The 21,434-nt window shown below is 37.0% G+C and overlaps 4 protein-coding genes and 1 pseudogene across 13 annotated transcripts; 2 read left to right on the forward strand and 3 right to left on the reverse strand.

The window, feature by feature from the left end:
• Window positions 1–1,114: 1,114 nt before the first annotated feature.
• LOC111787589 (cytochrome b561 domain-containing protein At4g18260-like) lies at window positions 1,115–4,574 on the forward strand. The gene is made up of 4 exons (XM_023667604.1): window positions 1,115–1,682; window positions 1,795–1,959; window positions 3,466–3,614; window positions 3,983–4,574. Exons 1-4 carry the CDS (start codon window positions 1,542–1,544, stop codon window positions 4,290–4,292), a joined length of 765 nt encoding a protein of 254 aa, XP_023523372.1. The 5' UTR covers window positions 1,115–1,541; the 3' UTR covers window positions 4,293–4,574.
• Window positions 4,575–4,989: 415 nt separating this feature from the next.
• Window positions 4,990–6,742, reverse strand: LOC111787590. The gene is made up of 3 exons (XM_023667605.1): window positions 6,430–6,742; window positions 5,600–5,671; window positions 4,990–5,346 (listed from the first exon to the last, which is right to left on the reverse strand). The coding sequence occupies exons 1-3, from the start codon at window positions 6,629–6,631 to the stop codon at window positions 5,051–5,053; spliced, it is 570 nt and encodes a 189-aa protein (XP_023523373.1). The 5' UTR covers window positions 6,632–6,742; the 3' UTR covers window positions 4,990–5,050.
• An 821-nt stretch (window positions 6,743–7,563) lies between these two features.
• On the forward strand, window positions 7,564–9,178 carry LOC111787654 (annotated as a pseudogene).
• Window positions 8,786–14,251, reverse strand: LOC111788739. Of its 9 annotated transcripts, XR_002814214.1 has the most exons (6): window positions 13,962–14,233; window positions 12,435–13,524; window positions 11,500–11,871; window positions 10,044–10,359; window positions 9,599–9,636; window positions 8,786–9,273 (listed from the first exon to the last, which is right to left on the reverse strand). XR_002814214.1 is itself a non-coding variant. In XM_023669204.1 (5 exons), coding segments are annotated over exons 3-5 (1,419 nt in total). In that variant the 5' UTR covers window positions 13,480–13,524; window positions 13,962–14,055; window positions 14,149–14,251; the 3' UTR covers window positions 9,328–10,357. The 9 variants fall into 9 exon arrangements, 5 of the variants coding, with proteins under 5 accessions (XP_023524972.1, XP_023524974.1, XP_023524976.1 ...); XR_002814213.1 differs by having other exon boundaries at window positions 8,786–9,636; XR_002814212.1 differs by having other exon boundaries at window positions 8,786–8,876; window positions 8,966–10,359.
• A 768-nt stretch (window positions 14,252–15,019) lies between these two features.
• On the reverse strand, window positions 15,020–20,924 carry LOC111789082 (serine/arginine-rich splicing factor SR45-like). Of its 2 annotated transcripts, none has more exons than XM_023669726.1 (12): window positions 20,575–20,924; window positions 20,341–20,409; window positions 19,663–19,751; window positions 18,826–18,872; window positions 18,672–18,752; window positions 18,416–18,581; window positions 18,081–18,294; window positions 17,910–17,975; window positions 17,044–17,160; window positions 15,997–16,066; window positions 15,865–15,896; window positions 15,020–15,407 (listed from the first exon to the last, which is right to left on the reverse strand). In XM_023669726.1, the coding sequence occupies exons 1-12, from the start codon at window positions 20,790–20,792 to the stop codon at window positions 15,344–15,346; spliced, it is 1,233 nt and encodes a 410-aa protein (XP_023525494.1). In that variant the 5' UTR covers window positions 20,793–20,924; the 3' UTR covers window positions 15,020–15,343. The 2 variants fall into 2 exon arrangements, with proteins under 2 accessions (XP_023525494.1, XP_023525493.1); XM_023669725.1 differs by having other exon boundaries at window positions 15,020–15,410.
• Window positions 20,925–21,434: the final 510 nt, after the last annotated feature.

Genomic DNA, 21,434 nt, shown 5'->3' on the forward strand with positions numbered 1-21,434 from the left:
AATAGGTCAAAAAGTATATGTGAGCGTTTCATGTCAGCTTGCACTCAACACGATTAATTTCAACGAAGAACTGTTCAACTCTACTACATTCGACTATCAAAGTAAACTCGTAGAATATTAAATCATAGATAATCTAACGATTATCACCTCTAAACACGTAACGGTTAGATGATGCAAGAACAAAAAATGGTGACTAAAAAATGATGTAATAACACAACTCCTGTAGAATAATGTTGAGTTCAATGGAAACAAACAAATTTGTTGAATGTGGAGAACAAAAAAGATAAAGTTGTGAGCAATATCCACTAACAGCCCACTTTCAGATTGTGGCTACCATTTTCTTCTCTTATTGAAAGTTGTAGCCATTTTTGCTGTGAAATTCCACTCCATTCTTTATGTCACTCCCCATAAAATCATATAAAATTTCACACAGTGAACCCCACATGGTTGAAAACTTTGTCCATACTACCTGTTCTTCAGATGTTCATGCTAAAAGAGGGTTACAGGATAGCACCAACTCAAACAGTTCCTACTTTTTCTTTTGCTTTCTAGATTATGTGAGATGGTTTTCTTAAAGTCAAAGAAAATCATCGAGTATCAAACCTCCAACTTTTGATCGACTTACTGTATGAGAGAGGAACGAAGCATTTTTTATAAGAGTGTGGGCCCTAGTAGATGCGTTTTAAAAATCTTGAGGAGAAACCCGAAAAGGATAGCTGAAAGAAGACAATATTTTCTAGCGATGGACTTAGGTCGTTACAAATGGTATCAGAGTTAGACACCGGACGATGTGCCAGCGAGGAGGTTGAGTCCCAAAAGGGGGTGGACAAGAAGGGGTGTGCCAGTAAAGACGTTGGGCCCCTTGTGGGGTCCCACATTGATTGGAGAAGGGAATAAGTGCCAACGTGGACGCTGGGCCCCGAAAAGGGGTGGATTGTGAGATCCCATCGGTTGGAGTTCTTTATAAGAGTGTAGAAACTTCTCCCTAGTAGACGTGTTTTAAAAACCTTGAAGGAAAGTCCGAAAGGGATAGTCCAAAGAGGACAATATCTACTGGTAGTGAGTTTGGGCCGTTACAAATGGTATCAAAGCCAGACACCGGGCAATGTGCCAGCGAGGAGGCTGATCCCTGAAGGGGGGTGGACCGTAAGATACCACATCAGTTGGAGAGAAGAACGAAGCCTTCTTTACAATTTTGCACAGACAGATGATATGTGAGACAAAAATTGTAAAAGTAATCTGTTTTTGTATCTAATGGTCATTAGAGACCGACATATTTTTAGATCAACATCCAACACAAGGCAGATGTATTTCTAGAGAAAAATCAAGTACCTTAGTTGAGCGTCCTCTTTAGGCATTATTGATCACAACCCTTCATTGCTCCTCTCCTCTGACATTGTCCAGCTTTTTCCTTTTACCTCATTGCTACAAAAGCTTTGAAGATCCCTTGTGATATCCATAGCAACCAAATAAGCAGCTTCCAAGAGTGGCTTGGCTTCTGCATTGTTCTTGGTGCCTGTTTCATCAGAAGCAAATAAAGAATGCTATTTTTACAGAACAAAAAGTTCTCTTTCTCCATTCTTTTTCTCCTTCTTCTTCTCACATTTCAACCACTCAGTTCATCGCAACAGCTCAAGAAAAATGTGGAATTCAATACAAGCAAGAAAGATCACAGCCAGAAGGTTTCTTATTGTTCTTCCTATTGTTTCATTTTCATATTTGAAATGAATATCATTGCAGAAAAAGAAGGTTTAGAATGTATAGCTGAAAGTGATTATTGGTTAATAATGGCAGCAGATTAGTTCCAGCTTACTGTTTGATATCACACTCCATGGATTTCTTCTATGGGCTTCAATGGGGTTCCTTATGCCGGTTGGGATTCTTGTTATCAGAATGTCCAACAGAGAGCAATGTGGAAGAAGGCTGAAGTTTTACTTTTACATTCACACAATTCTACAGGCAAGTTCATCTCTTGTTCATCTCAATCTTCTCTAGCAATAATGAAATTCCGTTCGATAACTATTTTGGTTTTTGAAAGTTATATAACGGCTCAAGCCCACTGTTAGTAGATATTGTCCTCTTTAGGCTTTCCCTTTCGGGCTTCCCCACAAGGTTTTTAAAATGCGTCGGCTAGGAAGAGGTTTTCACACCCTTATAAAGAATATTTTGTTTCCTCCCCAACCGATGTGGGATCTCACAATCCACCCCCCTTCAAGGTCCAACGTCCTCGCTGACACTCGTTCCCTTCTCCAATCGATGTGGGACCCTCCCAATCCACCCCTCTTTCGGGGCCCGTTGTCCTTGCTGGCACACCGCCTCGTGTCCACCCCCTTAGGGGATCAGTTTTCTCGCTAACACATTGCCTGGTGTCTGGTTCTAATACTATTTGTAACTGCCCAAGTCCACCATTAGTAGATATTGTCCTCTTTGAGCTTTCCCTTTCGGGCTTCCCCTCAAGGTTTTTAAAACGTGTCTGTTAGGGAGAGGTTTCCGCACTCTTATAAATAATGTTTCGTTTCCTTCCCGACCGATGTGGGATCTCACAGTCCACCCCCCATTTGGGGCCCGACATTCTCATTGGTACTCGTTTCCTTCTCTAATCGATGTGGGACCCCCCAATCCACCCCTGAGGACGTTGGCACACCGCCTCGTGACCACCCCTCTTCAGGGATTAGCCTCCTCACTGACACATCGTCCGGTGTCTGCCTCTGATACCATTTATAACTGTCCAAGCCCACTGCTAGCAGATATTGTCCTCTTTGAGCTTTCCCTTTCAAGCTTCCCCTCAAGGTTTCTAAAACGCGCCTGTTAGGGAGAGGTTTCCACACCCTTGTAAAGAATGTTTCGTTTCCTCCCCAACCGACATGGGATCTCACACATTACTTCCACCTAAATGTTTCTTTCTTTATTCAAAAACTAAAAGATTCTGAAAAAACTTGCTTTCGTTTTTTAAATTTGGGTAAGAATTCTATTATTTCTTCGCTAAGGAAAGTGAAAACCATCGTGAATCCTTTGATCATCAAATGGGGCCTAAAATAAACTCTATGGTGTTTGTTTTCTTAAAGAAGAATCCTTTTAAACTAAACAAACAATAACTACATAGAGTTGCAGGAAAGCATCATCATTAATGCAATTAGCTTTATCTTTTCACTAAACAAGCAAACAATCCACTTTTTTCTTGACTTTATGAGCTTAATGATGGTTCAAGAGAAAACCCAAGGGCCCTGATTCTGAATATCTGATACAGCCCCCAAGTTTCTACACACAAAAAGTTGATCCAGCAGATTATTATGAATACTTGCATCGAAAGAAAAGACAGGCATCATCACATTCTAACTAATTAGATACTCAAATAGAAACTAAGTTAAAATTCCAAATTTATAGAAGCAGTTTGATGGATTTTGATGATCCTCTAATCACAAAGATGGGTTCATTACATTATCTTAACTTGATTATGATGAACAGATACTCTCTGTATTACTAGTCACAGCTGGAGCAGTCATGTCTATCAAGAAATTCAACAATGCTTTCAATAATAACCATCAAAGGATAGGGATTGGCCTATATGGGATGGTCTGGTTACAGGCATTGATTGGAATTGTAAGGCCAAAGAGGTAAAGTTTCATATTTTCTTCAAATATGCAGCAATAGTTTATTAGAAAGAGTTATTGTGAGGTTGTTTTCAAAGTAGTACTGTAACCGCTTCAACTCACCGCTAGCAGATATTGTTTGCTTTACCTTGTTACGTATCGTCGTCAGCCTCACGGTTTTAGAATGCGTATGCTAGAGAGAGGTTTCCACACCCTTATAAAGAATGCTTCTATCCTCTCTCCAACTGATGTGGGACCTTGTAATCCAATCCTTTGGATTTAGATAACAAAACAAAGGAAGTAGTGTTCAGTGGATTTAGATCAGGAAAGAGGAATAGTATGATCTATTTCAATTTGTATACTCTGAATCCATTCCTTTCTCATTCTGGCAGGGGCTCTAGAACAAGAAGCCTATGGTTTTTCATACACTGGATGTTTGGCACAGCAGTATCTCTCCTAGGAGTTTTCAATGTATACTCAGGATTATTTGCTTACCACGAGAAAACGTCACGAAGGATACGAATTTGGACCATAGTTTTCACTGTTGAAATTTCTTTGATTTCCTTCTTTTACCTATTCCAAGACAAACTGGTGTATATACAAAAGCAAGGAGTTATTTTGGGCAATGAATTGGTAACACCTACTGATCAAGGGCTCTCACCAAATGACAAGCAAAAGGAACTGCCTACTGATCCATGCTGAAGGAGTAAACAGAGTTCTCAAAAGGTTGTTTTCACTAACATGAGATTGTTATCACTCTTCTTATCATTTCTCTCTTCTTATTGGGATTTGTAAGTTTCATTTTCTAGATTTTGTTAGAGACGGAGAGTGAATGTTATTGTTCTTCACTCGTCTCTCGTGCTTTCCAAAGCTCGAGGCTCACTTGACTAAAGTGCAATAGCCCTTTAGGGCTTCAGTTTTTTTTAAGAATGTAAATAATTTTTTTATAATGTAAAGGTTAAGAAAATTGAGTGTTTTTTGAGATTTTAGGAATGTTAATGTGTTTAGTTGGGCTTGAGCACTCGGCACGAGCCTCAAAAGAAGAGTCTCACTTCTTTGAAACAAGGTGCATAGGTCGCACCTTGGGCCTATGTGTCACAATCGCACCTTGTCGGTACTCGCACCAATGTCACTAAGCACACACCGCAGTGGGTCTCCTTAGAAATCAAGAACGGATCTGTTACAAAAGCAAGGAGTTATTTTGGTCCTTGTGATTTGATAAAACCCCATAAATAGTTTCTAGACAGGGACTGTTTTGTAAAGTTTTATCAAACCATAGGGACTAATTCTAACGTTTTTTATTCTTAAACGGTAAAATCATATATGAAACAGCAGCCGGTCGTAACTTTTCAAGAAATATAGAACTAAAAATTGAACAATAGAAACTATGAACACGGGGTTAAGGATATCAAGATATTACCACTTCTATATATATATATGATGTTTGTATAAACAGCATATCACGGAAAAAGTTGCACATAACCAGTCAGTATAGCAATACCTAATATTACAATAGGTGGCAGAATTACAAATGCTCCAACTGTAGCAAAGAAAACTGAATCATTCCTTTGTGATACTTCATTCAAGTATTCTTGTCTTTTGATGTTCCTCTTCTGTGAAATTGTCAAAAACTTGGCACTAACCTTCTTCAAGTTCTTACCCAACGGAATGCTAAAATCGTCGTCTCTGTCTCTGAACAATTGTGCAAGCTGATCACGGATTGTAGTTCTCTGGTAATTGCCATCACTCTCATAACCTGAGAACATAAAATCTCAGTAAGTTCAAGTGAAATTGTAGCAGCCCAAGCTCACCGCTAGCAGATATTATCATCTTTGGGCTTTCTCTTTCGGGCTTCCCTCAAGGTTTTTAAAATGCGTTTGCTAGGGAGAGATCTCCACACCCTTATAAAGAATGTTTTGTTCTCCTCCCCTACCGACGTGGGATCTCTCAGATATGACATTTTTTAATGAAATAAGACTAATGCATTTTAATGAAATAAGCCCACTTACCATCAACTAATTGGCTACCGGAAGAGAGTTGCTCCAAGAGATCAAGCTGTGTGCGTGCAGAAGAAGATGCTCCTTTACATTTGAAAAGAAAAATGATTAATCTTTAAACCGAGTACGTTAAACTACACTTTTAGTCTAACGCTTTAACTCTAGTTTCAATTTGATTTCTATACTTCTAAAACTTTCATATATCGTCGTCATTATTTGCTTAAAGGTTATCATACACAGAAGTGTAACAAAAATCCCATACGGCAAGTTGTTCATAGATATTGAAAATGAACTCTATGATAGATTATTTTGGTGTGATGCATAAAATTGATTGAGACATAAATTTTGGTTGGCTCTTAAGGCATCATTTTGATTGAAAATTATAAAAATAGCTATGACTAATGTTGTTTTGGAGTACCAGAGGATATTGTCCACAAATAGCTCTCTATATTGCGTTTTTGTTATTCATTGGTCACAACAAATGTTTGATAACCTTTACGCAAATAATAAGAACTATAATATGAATGATATTGAAATTTTTGAAACCACAAGAACTGAATTGGAAATGGAATCAGGCCATGTCAAAGCAAAGAAACTACAAATGAATTTAACAAGAAAAAGCAAGATCATCTTTACTTCATTATAATTATAGCGATAGACCACTTCGATTTCTCAAAAACAATTTAAAATCTCAAGCGTTGAGTTCTACGAATAGGATTCTCTCATTGTGAGCGGCCTTAAACTATAGGATTACAGAGACAAGAATCAACCTACTCACAATTTTGAAGGAATAACTAAACAACAAGAAAAGAGAGACGAAGCAGTGAATAATTGATGCATACCAGAAGAAGACGAAATGAGAAGCTCTTCATCTTGAACTCTACCCTCAGCGCCCTCTGAAACAGCGAATTTTCTCGAAGAAGATGAACAACGAGAATGGAACTTCAAAATGAGCGATGTATTCTGCTGCAGATTTGAATAAGAAGAAGAAGAAGAAGGATGTGGATTCGGGCAATGAAACGCAGTAATGAAATTGGAGGCCATGATTTTGTTGCTTTCAAGTGAAAAATCTATGGCTTCTGGTCTCCATTACTGGGACTGGAAGCGGAGCTTGAACAAGTTCCCCATAAATTAGCGGCTACAATTGATTTATTTATTTATTTATTTTTCCAGTTTTTCAGTTTAGTTTATTTATAGCCACTTCAATATTTGTAATTTGATTGAAAATACCTTGGCCACATAAATTAAGTTTTTTTCATCGCTAATATTTTTTAATATTAATATTTTCATAAATTAGTATATCAATGAATCAATTGATATAACAAAAATAAATATTAACTTGATATAACTTAATAAATACTTCATAGTATGTTTAGTTTTTTTAATATAATTAAAATTTTAAAAATATTAATGAATTTTGTTATTTATTAAAATATGTTTATTTTTTAAAAGATTGAAATATTAAATTTAATCTTTCATAAACTTAAAAAGTTATTCTCAAATTAAAAATTAATTAAAAAATTAAAGACGAAGAAGAAATAAATTGAATAATAGTTTTGGAATGTTTAAATAATATTACAATTGAATAGTATTTTTTGAAAATTTGAGATATTTTTACTATTAAGCTAAAATTAAATTGAAGAAGAAATTCAAACGAAATTTATTAATAATAGTTTAATTATAAAATAAATCTAAAATATTCACCCAAAAAAAAGGGGTAATTTTGGTCATTTGACAAATAGAGATATGAGCGTTTCCCTGTCACACGACTGTCTTCCATCTGAGAAAAATGAATAATAAAATAAATATTTTAAGATATCCGCATTAAATCCAGATTCTAAGCAAAGTCTCCCGTGACTTTGTTTCCCATTGTTTTACGCTCTCTCCTAGAAACGGGAAAGAAGGAAAAGCTCAAAGAGGACAATATCTACTAGTAAAAGGTTTGGACAAGCTCAAGGAGGACAATATCTACTATGATGGGTTTAAAGAAGATAATATCAGCTAGCAGTGGGTTTGGACGATTGTTACGGATGTCTTCTGAAATTTAGTCCTAAAACGAAATGAATCTGATGAGGAATTTTGCACATTCTGCAGGAAGGATGGGAATTACAAAAGAACTGTTGTTGCCTGAACTAGACAGACAAGAGAACAGAAGCAACAAAGAAAATGCTCAGGCTCCCAAATGGTGGATCCCCTTCAAATACAAGCTAGTTCAAACCTTGATTAATAAAAGAGCCAATGGGTCCATATTTTGGTGCAATACTAGAATGGGATAGGTCCGCAGCCATGGCTGACTTAGTACTCATCAGACCCAGTGGTGCACCAAGGGCTGTTTTAGCACTATAAGAGGGACATTACTCAAGCCCGACGTTCCAGCGGGATATCGAAGACGACCTTCGGTTTCTTGCTTGGGAAAGTTTGAAGGGTTCTGTCAGGTTTAATGTAGCTTTGGAGGCATTGAAGTCTTGTGCTGAGAGTTATGGAAGCAACAATGTTTGTATTCCTGGTCATTCCTTAGGTGCTGGGTTTGCTCTACAGATGGGGAAGGCCTTAGCTAAAGAAGGAATCTATGCTAGGTTTGTGCTGGGTTTGCTCTACCGATGTCACGGTCATGCTCGTCCAAGGCATGTTGCCCATGGCCGCATGCCCATGACAAGCCCAACCCTTTATGTCTTTTCATATTCTAGTGTTTTACTTTTGTATTTCTAGGAAGTATGACGTTTCTGAAATATCATGTCTAGGCCTGTCAGACATGAAATGCCTCATAACGTACTATAAGGGGATACGACTAGTTGTCAACTTCTCCCTACCCAATGTTATATATTGTGAGTCGTCGTTATTTCTCTCTTGCTTGCTTATATAACGTCTCTTTCAAAAATCTCTCTTTCGAAAATCTCTCTCTACCCTCGTTTTCTAAAACCTTCTCTTAAAACCGAGGCCAGAGGCTCGAGCATACGTCGCTTGGCCGTAGGCGACGCAAGAACGAATTGGCTTAGCTCACTTATCGTTGGAAAGTGAGTACCGCACAATCGCAAGTCCGCTGCCATCAAAAGTGCGATTGTGACACTGGGTTTGCTCTACAGATGGGGAAGGCCTTAGCTAAAGAAGGAATCTATGTTGAAAAAAAGCAGAGTTTGCTTGGAAGAGAATCAAATCAATGCTTCATTCAGGCAGGGAAACAACAGAGAACAGCAATAGTTTAGGAGAAAAAACATCAACAGCAGCTGGTTCAAGGAGTTGGGTATCGAATCTAAACATGTTGAAGAATCCAGGGAAGTGGGTCGCACATCTATATGTAAATAACAGCGATTATATTTGCTGTTCATATACTGAATCTGATCAAGTAGAGAAAAGCAATGAAGGGAAAGAAAATGTTACCCCCACAAATGGGAATGGAAAGCGGCGGCAGCTGCAGCAATGTTGTTTGTGATGTCGAAGGGAAAACAGAGGTTTCTTGAAGCTCATGGATTGGAAAAATGGTGGTCTGATGATTTGCAGCTTCAGCTAGCTCTCCATGACAGCAAGCAGCTTAAATCCTTATACACCCTTTCATCAGCACAACAACCAACACCGGGGCGTCCCAGCCGGTGAAGATCAGTTGCTGGAAATTTGTGCAAATAACTCATTTCGACTTCAGGATATGTCGGTATAGTTCTTTTCAACTCTGTTTGGTTGAGCAAATCAACCTACAGTGAATCGATTAATTTGACACCAAGTGAAAAAACAGATACAGATACATCATCATCTAACTAACTTCTTGATCCTTTTCCAGAATCGCAAGGTTGAACCAATTGGTTCAGAGTGTTCTTCTTCCTATTGCACTTCTGTAAATCTATTCACATGAATGAAAATGAAAACTACCTATCCTACGACAAACGTGCAGCATTGAACATTCATATCGTGATCGTCTTTTATATGAATAAACAGCCAATGTAAATGAATAAACAGCTAGGTTGAACACCTGCAGTTTGTGTGAATGAACGAACGGCAGGAGATTAGCAGCAGCCTTACCTCGATCGCCTTGTTTTCTTTCGTTCTCTTCCAAAGATCTATGAAACAAAAATTATTTAGCAAGTAGTAGTAAAGAGAAGAATGGAAAATATCAGTCTTTAAAGTTCTGCAACCAAAACAAGAAAAAAGGTAGAGTCTGAATTTTACTGCTTAAGAAAGGCTACAAAGATCACCTTGCTTGGAATGTCACAAGGATCCCACACTTTAAATGGAAAACTATCATAGAAGCTAAGAACAAAAGAGAACGTATTGTGAAGAGCTCGAGTCACAATACGTCGCTAAAAAACGGAACAGTATCAAGAACAGAAAAAAAGGGAATATTTCTTCAGGAACCTCAAAGTTAGTATATTTCTGCTCTTTATCGTATTTCCCAAATTTTATAGATCATATTGACCAAAGCAGCTGGCTACACTAGTGCAGGAACATGAAGGTGTGATTGACTCACATGAGAAAATTCTCTACTAGAAGGAAATGGTTGTTCCCGCTCCATTACCATTACTGGTTCACGAACTTAACTGATCGATTTCTTCGAGAACTATCCTCCAAAAAGTAAGAAGATGAAGCTGGGTTACCCAGAAAATAACTTGTATGTACAGTCTATGCAAGATGCAAATAGGCATGATTTGTCGACGTTGGGCATCAAAACAACAATCCGAATGAAGGTATTATGAGCTGATCAACGGCCAAGAATGGAACTGGTTTTGAAGTTGCAAGCTACAAGGCCTTGAGAATCTATTGATGTACAGAATATGAACTGATTTCTGCAGAGACAGGAATAAAAAACAATTGGCCATTGACATCTAAAAGGAATAAAGCTAAAAACAAACATTTAAGTGAAGAAGAAATGCAGATACAGCAAACAAACATGGAAGCTAAGCAAGTGAAAGCAGAAAGAACAAGATGAGGTAGAAAAATTGGAGTAAAAGAAAAGAGAGCTTGTGTCTTCGGTGCACGAAGACAGTGCCAAATGTACATCAAGTAGTATGATTTAATGAAAATGGTATACGTGACAGCCTAGCCAATGCTAAACTTTCAAACCCCCTACGGCACCAATATGTATCCTCGAGGTAAAACTCACATGCACATTAAAAATTTGAATAAGTTAAACTAAAATCAGTCTACGCTAGGGCGAAAACCCATGATACCAAGAGATATACGTGCTAGACTGCTGGTAAAATAGTTATAAAGAAGAGCTACTAAAGAGTGTGAAACACAAGCAGCATGGAGCTCAAAGGATCCAACACAATTATCTTCAAGCTTCAAGGAAATATATACTATAGGCTTCAATTCACTTGTGGACCAAGGTAATCTTCTGTCAATGATTCCCCTGCCATCAAACATGGACACAACTTCCAATTGTATATCGAGTTTTCAATACTCACGAATGCCTCCCCAAGGCACATACACAGCAAATGCAACATTGTTATACAGCTTTAATATCTCTTCCATTAACCAGTTAATCTTCCTGATTCCTGAAAGGTTCATAAAATTGTCTAGGAGATTTTTTGGCAGCCAAAGACAAACGCTGGGCAACTGAAGGGGAGGAAGGAAAAATTAAAAAAAGTGAGCAAATAAAAGAAAAAATCAGGGACAAGGAAAAATTACAATGAATAATGGGAAATATTGTACATGCCTACAATTTTGTACTCTGTCCTTACCCACCCTCACTCGATAGGAAGATAATGACACACAAGTACGATTTCACTTCCCTTTTCTGAAGGCAATAATACTATAACAAGTATCTATACATCATGATCATGATCAAGGATTTTCTGAAATGGACCAAATACAGTAAGCATCATTCATATTGAACGCAATTTGCAAAGCGGGAATGTGTTGGGAGCTAAAAACAAGAACCATTCTGTAACATGCAAATGCGAATATGACATAGATCCACTTACAGTTGGTTGACTGTTGACCCACTTGTCCAGGTTCAGTAAGACTTAATTCAATGTCATGACTAGCTGACCAACCAGGCTCGTAAGCTTCAAGAAAACCAATTTTTGCCTTATTAGGTAGATCATGAGGATGAACAAACGGCACTCCAGGAGGCCATCCAATCTCCATCCTTGTGCTGGCACAAGGGCTATCTAACCTGTGAATGTGACTCTCACAATCCTTCAGATTACAGAACCTTAATTTGATACCCTTCTTATCTGCGATGTCCTGTACTCTCTCCTTCAGAACTCTCTGTGCCTCAAGCCGTAATCTCTTAGAAGGGGGTAGTGGTTTGGTACTTGAATTATTCTTTCTCCTCCTCAATTTTATGGATCCTGTACCAGCATTTCATCGATCCAACAGCCTGTTAATTAAAAGCTTCTCACTAAGGGGTCTACTTAAACTAGGAGGTTACTAAGAAGTTACACTACCCAACAAGTGGATAAAGATGGAATGAACAGAAAGCATTCAAACTATCGAGCGATAATAAACATCAAAAGAATGCAAAATATGTGGCTTCCAATCCATATTTCACCCAAAGAGTATACATTGAATCATTTTCTCACAACGCTCTTTCACTATATAAAGAAATTCTCCAAATATATAGCAAAATGGCAATCTAAGAAGATGGCTCCTTATTACGTCAAGGCAAAACATCAAAGGGAAAGGAAGGGTAAATTAAAATTTCATCAACCAAAAACACAAGTACTAAACGTGTAAAAAAAATTAATATTGAATTTACGACTCTTTTTCAATAAGAAATGATTCCACTGATGAAATTAAGTTACAAAAAGGGGAGAGCCAAACCCCATACCAAGGGAGGTTACAGAAAGAAACCTCAATAAATGACATTCATCGGCAACAAAAGCAAAAATTATAAAAAGAAGATTTGGCCTACCCTCTTGGGATGTCGACAAACTGAAATTCTGGAAATTTGGGCGGTTAAAGAGTTGGTCGGTAGAGGGTGATCTCTGCATAAAGTCGTCAACTGGTACTGGAAGTTGGAATTGAACATCTACCCCATGGCCAGCTGCTCTCATTTCTGAACAATTAAGGCTAGTCATGGATTTAGGCATGAGTTTGAATGACAAGGAACATCGTCCATACATACTACCTTGAATATTATTCACTTCCGGTCTGAGCAGAGCAGGATTCACATACCCCGCAGTTGCTTGATAGAGTGCAAGTCCGGGATAAACTACAGCATCTTGAGGACCAAGATCACCATCCACAAGAATCCATCTACCATGGAAATCTTTTATCAGTAAACCTGCCTTGTCCGACTTGACCAGAGTAATAAGACTTTTATCAATCTGATGCTCATGGTCAGACGTATACATTGCCAACTGGCTATCCTCTTGAGCAAATTTATGGTGATGCTCGCCATGAAATGAGGGCCTCCCATAACAGCACACAGACAACACGGAAGATGATATCTCCCTACTTCTTAGGGGAACATTATCGAGTATTTCTGTGAAAGGAGAGCTGCGCAAGTTTAGAGAGAAGCTAATCGCATCCAAAATAATTCGAGATGCCTTTCCAAAAACTGCATATATATCTGGCAAACCTGCTGGTGGTATCTCCATTCCATTGCCAGGCTCAACTTGAGTCAATCCAGGCCTATAATCATACGTTTCTTGCCACCCCTGAGCATCCATATAGTAACCAGAAGTTCTGCACCACTCCAGCGAATCATTGTTTTGCATCAACTCAGCAGATGGACATGCAGCTCTCTGATGGAAGTAAAGGCGAGAAGAATCTAAACCAGACCTTAAAAGAGCCCCATCATATACAGGGAATTGTATGATGGCAGCAGAGTATTGAGCTAGTGAATGTGACAAAGTTGTGACCGATGATTTAAAAGACTCAGAAGGAACGCCTTCAGATGGTGCTAAATCCGTAAGCTTCACACGACCCAATGATGGCAGGCCATTGCCTTCCATGAAATGGAATGCTTTCAACGGCCAAACAATTCAATTCAAGCAACTCTGCCCGTAATATACAAGAAAAGGCCAAAAGTCCAATCAGTGACAGCAACAAAAAAAAAAAAAANAAAAAAAAAAAAAAAAAAAAAAAAAAAAAAAAACAAATTCATTTTTTGTATTACAATCACAAAGGGGTTCAATATACTTCTTAAGATTTGGAATTCGTAAGTCAACTAATTACATCAAAAAAGAATCAATACTCTTAACAAACATAGTTTTTCATCTACCATTTACAACTAAAACTTCTGCAGAATTAGCATGAGGCAAATAACAGTATAATCCCCTACTCACACAAGCAGAAGAGAACCGATTGTAAAGTGTAAAACCGAACAAAACCCGTCGATTGGTGCAACATCTGAAGGTCGGGTTTGGATCAAATTCAAAGCCCTAAATCCACGGCTAAATACTGACACCAAAAACTGAGTATCTTGAAAACGGACCTGAATATGACAAGCGTTCCTTCCTTAATCGCTGGAACAGGTCCTTTGCCTTGTGTTCTGGAGAGCAACTGCTCGAGCGAAGATCAAAATCAGGCTGGAAAAGATGAAAATGAAAGATTATAGAATGAACAGAAGGAGATTACGCCGAGAGAGAGGATCAAAATTCGAGTTCCAGGAGAACAGCGACCTGAGAGAGTCAATTCGTCTAAGAAGTTTGCGCCGTTTTCTCCCCCTCCATTTGGTACGTTAATGTCCGAAATGGCGTTTTCTGATAATCATGCCCAATATTCGCCGATATATAGAACTAATTTTGTATTTATTTAGTTTCCCTTTAAGAAAAAAAAAAAGAAAAAAAGTGTAAAAAGTCACAAATTTTAGATGATGATTGAAATTTAATTTTTTTTTTTCATAATAAGTTTTTTCTTTTTAAAATATTATTCATTTATTCTTTTAGAGATTTCTTATGTCTCAATTAATTAAATAATTTAAATCTAACACTGTAATTGATAAATAAAAAAAAATTAATAATAATAATAATAATAATTCCCAATTTGGTCAAGTATATTTCAAATTTGAATAAATAGTAAAATTATTATCTTTAATTAGTTTTTTATTTGAAGAAAATTGTTGCCATTGTAACTATTCGTAATAACCTATCAAAATTATCGATGAGGGTATCGATATAAGAGATTAATGCATTAATTATTGAGTTATATTCGAGTTAATGTTTCTTCCGAGTATAAATGTTAAATTTCGTTTAAATATATTTGTCACGAACATGCATTCGAACCTAATAGGTTGGCAAAAGTAAACAATAAAAATAAAAATAGACTACAAAACATGCCTAATAAATCATTAATCATATGACATAATAAAATAATTTAGACAATTTATGAAAAATTGTTGATAAATGAGTTAATAATTTGAATAATTAACATAAATATATTAGAAGGCATTTTGAACCATTGGGTTGAACTAAAATCTAATTTCTAAATTTGCTACCAAACACACAAACACGAACATAACTTTTAGTATTTAAATTGCCTACCAATCACGTCTTAAACAAGTCGAACATGGCTCAACTGATACAAAACGTATAGTCACAATCAAGACATCAAATCAAAGGTTCGAATCTTCCACACAAAAACGCCATAAAATATAACGGCTTGAAAACGGGAAACTCGACGTCTGGGCTTTCTATTGTAGAAGTGTAATATTACTACAGACTGCAGCTGCTGGAACAAAGCATATGTAAACAATTCATAATAACTGGAAACTAAACCTAAATGGCATTTAATCCAAATATTTTTGCTACAAGAAGGCTTTTCACTAGATGAACAAGAGAGAATTAGAGAGAGACCGAACGATACGTAGACGAGTTCTTATGGCTTGCGAGGTGGAGAACTACTGCTACTGCTCCTGCTGCTGCTTCTACCTCTCAATGGCCTACTACACAGCAAAAACAATCGCATTATAATAACGACGACAAGAATACAAGATTAAAAGCTGTTCTAATGACTTTTAGAACAGTAAAAAGTGATTTTAGCGAACTAAAAATACTTTATTTTATAACTTTGCAGTGTTTGGCTACACAACCAAGATCACAGAACTCTAAAGGCACTTGAAAAGCATTAAAGTGCTTACTTTTAGAAGCACTTAATTAGTGCTAAGAAGTTGGTACTTTATCTTTTTCAGATGTCATCCTAAACTCACTATAAAATGGGCACTGTACCCTGGTCATCTTGTTTATCTAGAAGCTCAGTGGTTAGCGGGTTTGGAAAAACATTCATAGTTAGTCAAAGAAGAAACAGCAAAAGGTCCAAGAACCAAGCCCTAATATTCTCAACATCCAGATATGAATATCGACATGTCGACCAATATTTTATTTAATGCACGGGTTTACCTTCTTGGACTGCGAGATACTCTCCTGGCGACCTGTAACATAAATAAGGAATATTGAAGTGACTTTGGATGCAAGGAAAAGTAAGCAACAAGCCCAGAGAAGAGAATAAAGGCAAGATTAATCACTACGAACCTTCCGTGGACTTGGCGATGCAGAGTAAGATGATGATCTCCCACGTCTACCAGCAGCTCCCGGCCGACCTCTGTACCGTAAGAAAACTAAGTATAAATATATGCTTACAGTGGACAAAAAAAAACTAGTAAGGGTAGTAGCTCTGTGGAATATTATATAGTTAGGGAAAGTAAACGATCATAGAAAGGGTAAAGTAGCAGATGATATGGATACTAAACTAGCCACCTAACCTTATAATACAAATGTTATGCAACTAATTTGGAGATATTTCTGATTTACACAATGTCTTGGGTAGTAAATAGGAAACTGAGATCGTTAAAGCTTAGTTTCTAAGCATCATTATAATTTATACATAAGTAATGGTATGCTTAAGTTGTTAAATTCAGAACTTGTAACTAGCCTTAAAAAATCTAAATCCCACGATCACAACACCAAACAGCAATATTTAGGTCTAGGCCTAGCTGTTCGACAATTGAAAAAAAGATGATGCATCTGCACATGTATGCTTCTTTTGAAAGACAATTGGCTTGCTTTAGCCAAGAGCATCTGAGACGTTATGCCCTTTACAAATACTAAAAGCACGCACTGTGAATGCTCAACTTTAGATTAGCTATCCTACAATAGCTGGTTTCCATTGTCTAGAACGGAAGGATCCCTCGGGGCCCAAACGCAATGTCACCACACAATTGACTTCCAATCTTTATTCAAACATCTTATGAGACCTAGTTTCTGCGCCAATATAATTCTTTGGTTCAGTACTAGCAAGGCTCTATCTATGATGGACAAATAGAACTAGGAGAACCTTCAAATGAATTAATGCAATATGTCACCGCACAATTGTTTCCTAGCACAGTTGAGACAGCTCAGAGAGTTTATTGTGATTATCTTCCTTTCTTGATCAACGACAATGGTAGTAACTTCTGTGATCTACTTCGTATTTTGATTTATGGCCCCCCAAACACAGGGTGGACCAATCAAACAATATAAAATAATTTTTCTTCAAAAGGCAATTATGAATAAAAAAAAACTCATTATGCATCCAGATACCTCCGTGGTGAAAATGACCGGGAACGTGATCGACCTGGTCTTCTAATGGGTGAACGGCTCCGTCTACGAACTACTGGAGACCTTCTGGGAGGACTACGAGCCCGTCGAGGAGGTGTACTGAAAAAGAAACACAATTAATTATGTAACACTCATTAACCGAAGAATAAATGCAACTGAAACCACTTAATCAGACTACAACATATTCAAGTATAAACCATGCTCAACCAGTGACCAAGAAATTAAAAGCTCACTGTGAAGCTTAAATATGTTAATTTCTCAAACATTAGAAGTAATCATGCCCTCATTCACCGTTCTTCTAATACCTACGATTCAACTGTAGGAACACCTCTGAACCATAATGGAAACAAGTAAATTTTTAAATAGTTACATCAAAAGTTACACTCTACTAGCTATTACTTCATTCTAAGTCAACCATAGCATTACTTTGAATTTGCTTGGATCACCCAAAAACCACAGTTTACCTGTAGCTAGGCATAACAAAATCATCAATGGCCAACAAGAACCGCATAACTAAATTAAACTTGATGCAACTTTTAGTATTCTTCAAAATAACTACAGTGACTAAAAATCTTCAAAGAATAAAAACCCGTACTCTAAAAACAATAATTCAAGATAAAAAAAATAATGTTTACATATGCTTTTTCTGCATAATTTAATACTCTCCAAACAAATGCTCCAACTCGAAAATAATAGGATACAATTTAACAAGTGAAGCAAGACATTAATAGTCAACGTTGTCACTATATGATATATTTGTGAAGTTAGCAACAATATACATATCCATGTATCATTCAAATTGCAAGAGAACAGATTTACGATCTTCTAAAACAGTCAATGCATAATACCGGCGCCTAGGAGGAGGTGGTGAACGTCTCCGAACAGGGCTGCCACGAATTCTTCTTGGAGAGGGCCTAATCACCAAAGTTAAACAATGTTGATGCTCTCACCATTAAAAGAAAGAGATAAATTTGGTGTGTGTGTGTGTGTGGGTGGGTGGGGCGGGGATGATACTCAACCTTGGGGGAGATCTATGTCGCCTTCCCAAAGGTGATGGGGAACGGCCACCTCTCATTGGTGATGCAGGCCTCCTTCTAGGAGGAGAGTCAACACGGCGACGGGGAGGAGACTCCGGACGGCGGCGTGGAGAATCAGGTTGTCTTCTGGGAGACCCACCTCGTCGAGCAACAGGCGAGCGTCTTCTAGGTGACGGAGGCTTTCGACGAGGTGAAGCTGATGTAACAAACCAGAAACAAATCACTAAAATAATATACTCCCATGAAAAATAAAATAAAGTAGAATAATAGGGGGGGAACGTTAGACATTGAAAAAATATATAATTAATGAGTTATACGTTCTCTCTGTCTTTTCATATCGTCCTTCTCAGCATCAGCACCAACATTTTCAGGCTTAGGACCATCTCTCTTAGAAGCAGCTGCAGCAGTCCTTGGAGGTGATGCCATTTTCTGTCTTTGAGGCAATGTAAATCTTGCTCGAATAACATTTCCATCAATTTGGGCCTACAGTTAGCCAATCATCACAATCATTTCCCAGTGATGGCATTATCAATAGATGCACTTCAAGTACTTGAACATTTAAGCAAAACATACACCATCCATATACACTTGGGCTTTTTCAGCATCAGATCTCGTTTTGAATTCAACATATCCATATCCTTTAGGAAGGTTGACCTGTACGCATTTAAACAGATATCAATATATTATTCAAGAAAAACTTGTTAAATACAACATGGTACAAACTCACTGTGCGATCCATTGCCAGCTCAACATTGACTACTTCACCAAAATTACCTAGAAGGTATCGGAAAAAATAAATTCATCAGAGCTACAAAAGTAGTTAAAATAATTATTAAAAAAAAAAAAAAAAAAGAAGGTAACGGATTACCTATCCAATCCATTAATCATGAAGCTTAACCATAAAGATATTTTGGAGAAAAATTCATATTTGAGAGTGACCTTTTTGATTGAATGAGACTAACAAATTTACAACTAGTTATGCAACATATTCATGAGGAAAGGAGAGGAAAGGAAGGACTGCACATACAGTAACTTAACAAAACAGATATGATGAAGAGTAATCGATATGACAAATTACTCAATTGTTAAGGACAAAACAACATGGTCAATGATCATTCTAACAAACTATGTTGAATTGAATCTACTACATAAAGGCATATGTTCAAGAACATACCAAGTTTAATTTTTAAGACAAAATGCTACATTCATCAGGTCAAAGTATAACCTTAAGATGATGTACTGAAGCTTGAAATAAAGTTGTTTTTGTTTAAATCTTTGATTTTTTTTTAAGAGATCAAACTATCATGGAGAAAAATGAATAAACAAGGGCATACAAAAAAAACAAACCCAACAAAACAGTCCCACAAAACTACAACAAGACCTAGCGACTGATGCTCATGAGGCATTGAACCTCACCACCTCCCAAACCTCATCACAAGACAGCTCCCCATCTATACTCTTTGCTCTACTAGTAACGTTTAACAAAGAATGATATGAAAACAAAACTGCATTAATCCATCAGGATAATTGTTAGAAGCTAAAGAAGGCGAGTGAAAAAACATACTGAAGATTTCTCTTAAATGACCCTCATGGACATTCCTACTCAGTGCATCAATGTGAAGAACAAGTGACTCGCGTACAGGTGATGGTTTCCTGAAATCAATAGAAACAGTTTGAAAAACAAAATAGATATATAGATGACTGACAGACAAGGAAAATATCACCAAAAGAAAACAATGGATGTAAATCGTTGATTTACAAATGCGTGACTAAAAGAAATATTTATATAAACAAAATACATGACTAGGGGAAATATTAATATAAACAAAAAGCATATGACAATTTCGAAATGGTCAATTACATAAAAATTGTAAGTCATCATAGATAACTAAAGATAAAATTTACAATTGCAAGATAAATAATGGTAATAGAATATTGTTTATCATATTCAACTTCAACAAGGGAAGAATGACTAAAAGTTGAAAATAATGCAATAGCTACACAACAGTTCTGAAGAAGTGCTGAATTCAAATAATTGCTAAAGAAGTGCTGAATTCAAATAATTGCTAAAGAAGTACTGAATTCAAATAATTACAGCATTGTATTTCCTAAGATTTATTTCTGTACCAAAAGGCCGGCGCATCAAAAACCGCGCCAAAGCAAAAATGATCGACTTATCGGAAAATGCATGCCATTAACAAATAATGAAGTTGGATTTGACTGTAGATGGAGATGTTATTGCCTGGGTGGTGGAGAACTTCGTTTAGCTGGTGGAGGTGAAGCGCGAGTCCTCCGAGCTGTTTCAGTAGAACTGGAAAAAAAAAAAATGAAAATGTGATTTCGACGCATGATGCTAATGATTTTTCGAATCATAAAATTCCTAATTCTGATACTTGCTCTCACACTAACAAACAATAAGCACCAAATGCAGGAGCCAAAAATGAAAAATGCAAGTTCAAGCGAAAGAAAGACGAACCTCTTTCTCTGAGGAGGGGGACTTCGGCTCCGAGAACTAGCACTGCGGGAGGGAGACGACGACGAGGAAATGGACCTGGAATGGGACACAGATACAGACCGTGACCTGGAGCGTGAGCGGGAACTGGAGCGGGAATCAGAGCCGGAGTATGAGCGGGAACGTGAAGAGGATCCCGATCTCGACGGAGGCGAGCGACGGCCTCTGCTTGGTTTCGCCATGGCCAGCAAGAGCTGCAAGAATCGGAACCCTAGCTTAAACCCGTCTGGTATCGTTCGAGATTAGAGATAGTGAAAGGAGAAGCAACACAAAAAATGGTCGACACGTAAATGACGAAAACATGAGAGAGAGAAAACAAAATACTTTTTGTTTCTCTTTTATATATATATATCTATAAGTTTAATGATATTTTAAAATAAAATACTAATTTTTTTATAAAAAAAAAAAAAAAAAAAAAATTATTTAATAAAATAAAAAATTTAGAGATATTTTTATTAATTTAGTCGTGAAAAATAATTAAATTAGTCTTCTAATAACCACTTATTTTAAAATTTTTATTTCGCTTGAATTCTTAATTAAATATCAAATACAAAAATATATTTTTTATTTTTATTTTTTATTTTTTAAAATGTCGTTTTTATATAAAAATGTCAATGATTTATAAGCTTAATTTTAAAAAAATTATAAATTTAAAAACTAAAGGTCACGAAAGTCTGCACTTTCGCCCCTTTCTCCTATGTGGAGTCACAGATAACGCCTCGGAAAGCACATATGAGACACGTGCAGAAAAACTTGCACGTGTGGCCACTGTAATTTGAGTGAGATTGTCATGGTGCAAAAGCAGGTATGGTCGGTATGGTATT

Source organism: Cucurbita pepo, chromosome LG02 (assembly GCF_002806865.2).
Source record: "Cucurbita pepo subsp. pepo cultivar mu-cu-16 chromosome LG02, ASM280686v2, whole genome shotgun sequence".
Classification (NCBI taxonomy): Eukaryota; Viridiplantae; Streptophyta; class Magnoliopsida; order Cucurbitales; family Cucurbitaceae; genus Cucurbita; species Cucurbita pepo.

Bases quoted from the DNA above. Each gene is read 5' to 3' on its own strand.
- LOC111787589 (XM_023667604.1), top strand. From the start codon at position 1,542: ATGCTATTTTTACAGAACAAAAAGTTCTCTTTCTCCATTCTTTTTCTC. The intron at 1,960-3,465 runs GCAAGTTCATCT...TATGATGAACAG, and splicing joins ACATTCACACAATTCTACAG to ATACTCTCTGTATTACTAGT. The intron at 3,615-3,982 runs GTAAAGTTTCAT...TCATTCTGGCAG, and splicing joins GGAATTGTAAGGCCAAAGAG to GGGCTCTAGAACAAGAAGCC.
- LOC111787590 (XM_023667605.1), bottom strand. From the start codon at position 6,631: ATGGCCTCCAATTTCATTACTGCGTTTCATTGCCCGAATCCACATCCT. The intron at 5,672-6,429 runs GTATGCATCAAT...TCAAATGTAAAG, and splicing joins TCTCATTTCGTCTTCTTCTG to GAGCATCTTCTTCTGCACGC. The intron at 5,347-5,599 runs GTAAGTGGGCTT...TTATGTTCTCAG, and splicing joins CGGTAGCCAATTAGTTGATG to GTTATGAGAGTGATGGCAAT.
- LOC111788739 (XM_023669204.1), bottom strand. From the start codon at position 13,479: ATGGAAGGCAATGGCCTGCCATCATTGGGTCGTGTGAAGCTTACGGAT. The intron at 11,872-12,434 runs GTAGGCCAAATC...ATGCTGGTACAG, and splicing joins TTTGTCGACATCCCAAGAGG to GATCCATAAAATTGAGGAGG.
- LOC111789082 (XM_023669725.1), bottom strand. From the start codon at position 20,792: ATGGCGAAACCAAGCAGAGGCCGTCGCTCGCCTCCGTCGAGATCGGGA. The intron at 18,873-19,662 runs GTATGTTTTTTC...GATACCTTCTAG, and splicing joins TCATTTAAGAGAAATCTTCA to GTAATTTTGGTGAAGTAGTC. The intron at 17,161-17,909 runs GTATTATGCATT...TTTCTTTTTCAG, and splicing joins CCACCTCCTCCTAGGCGCCG to TACACCTCCTCGACGGGCTC.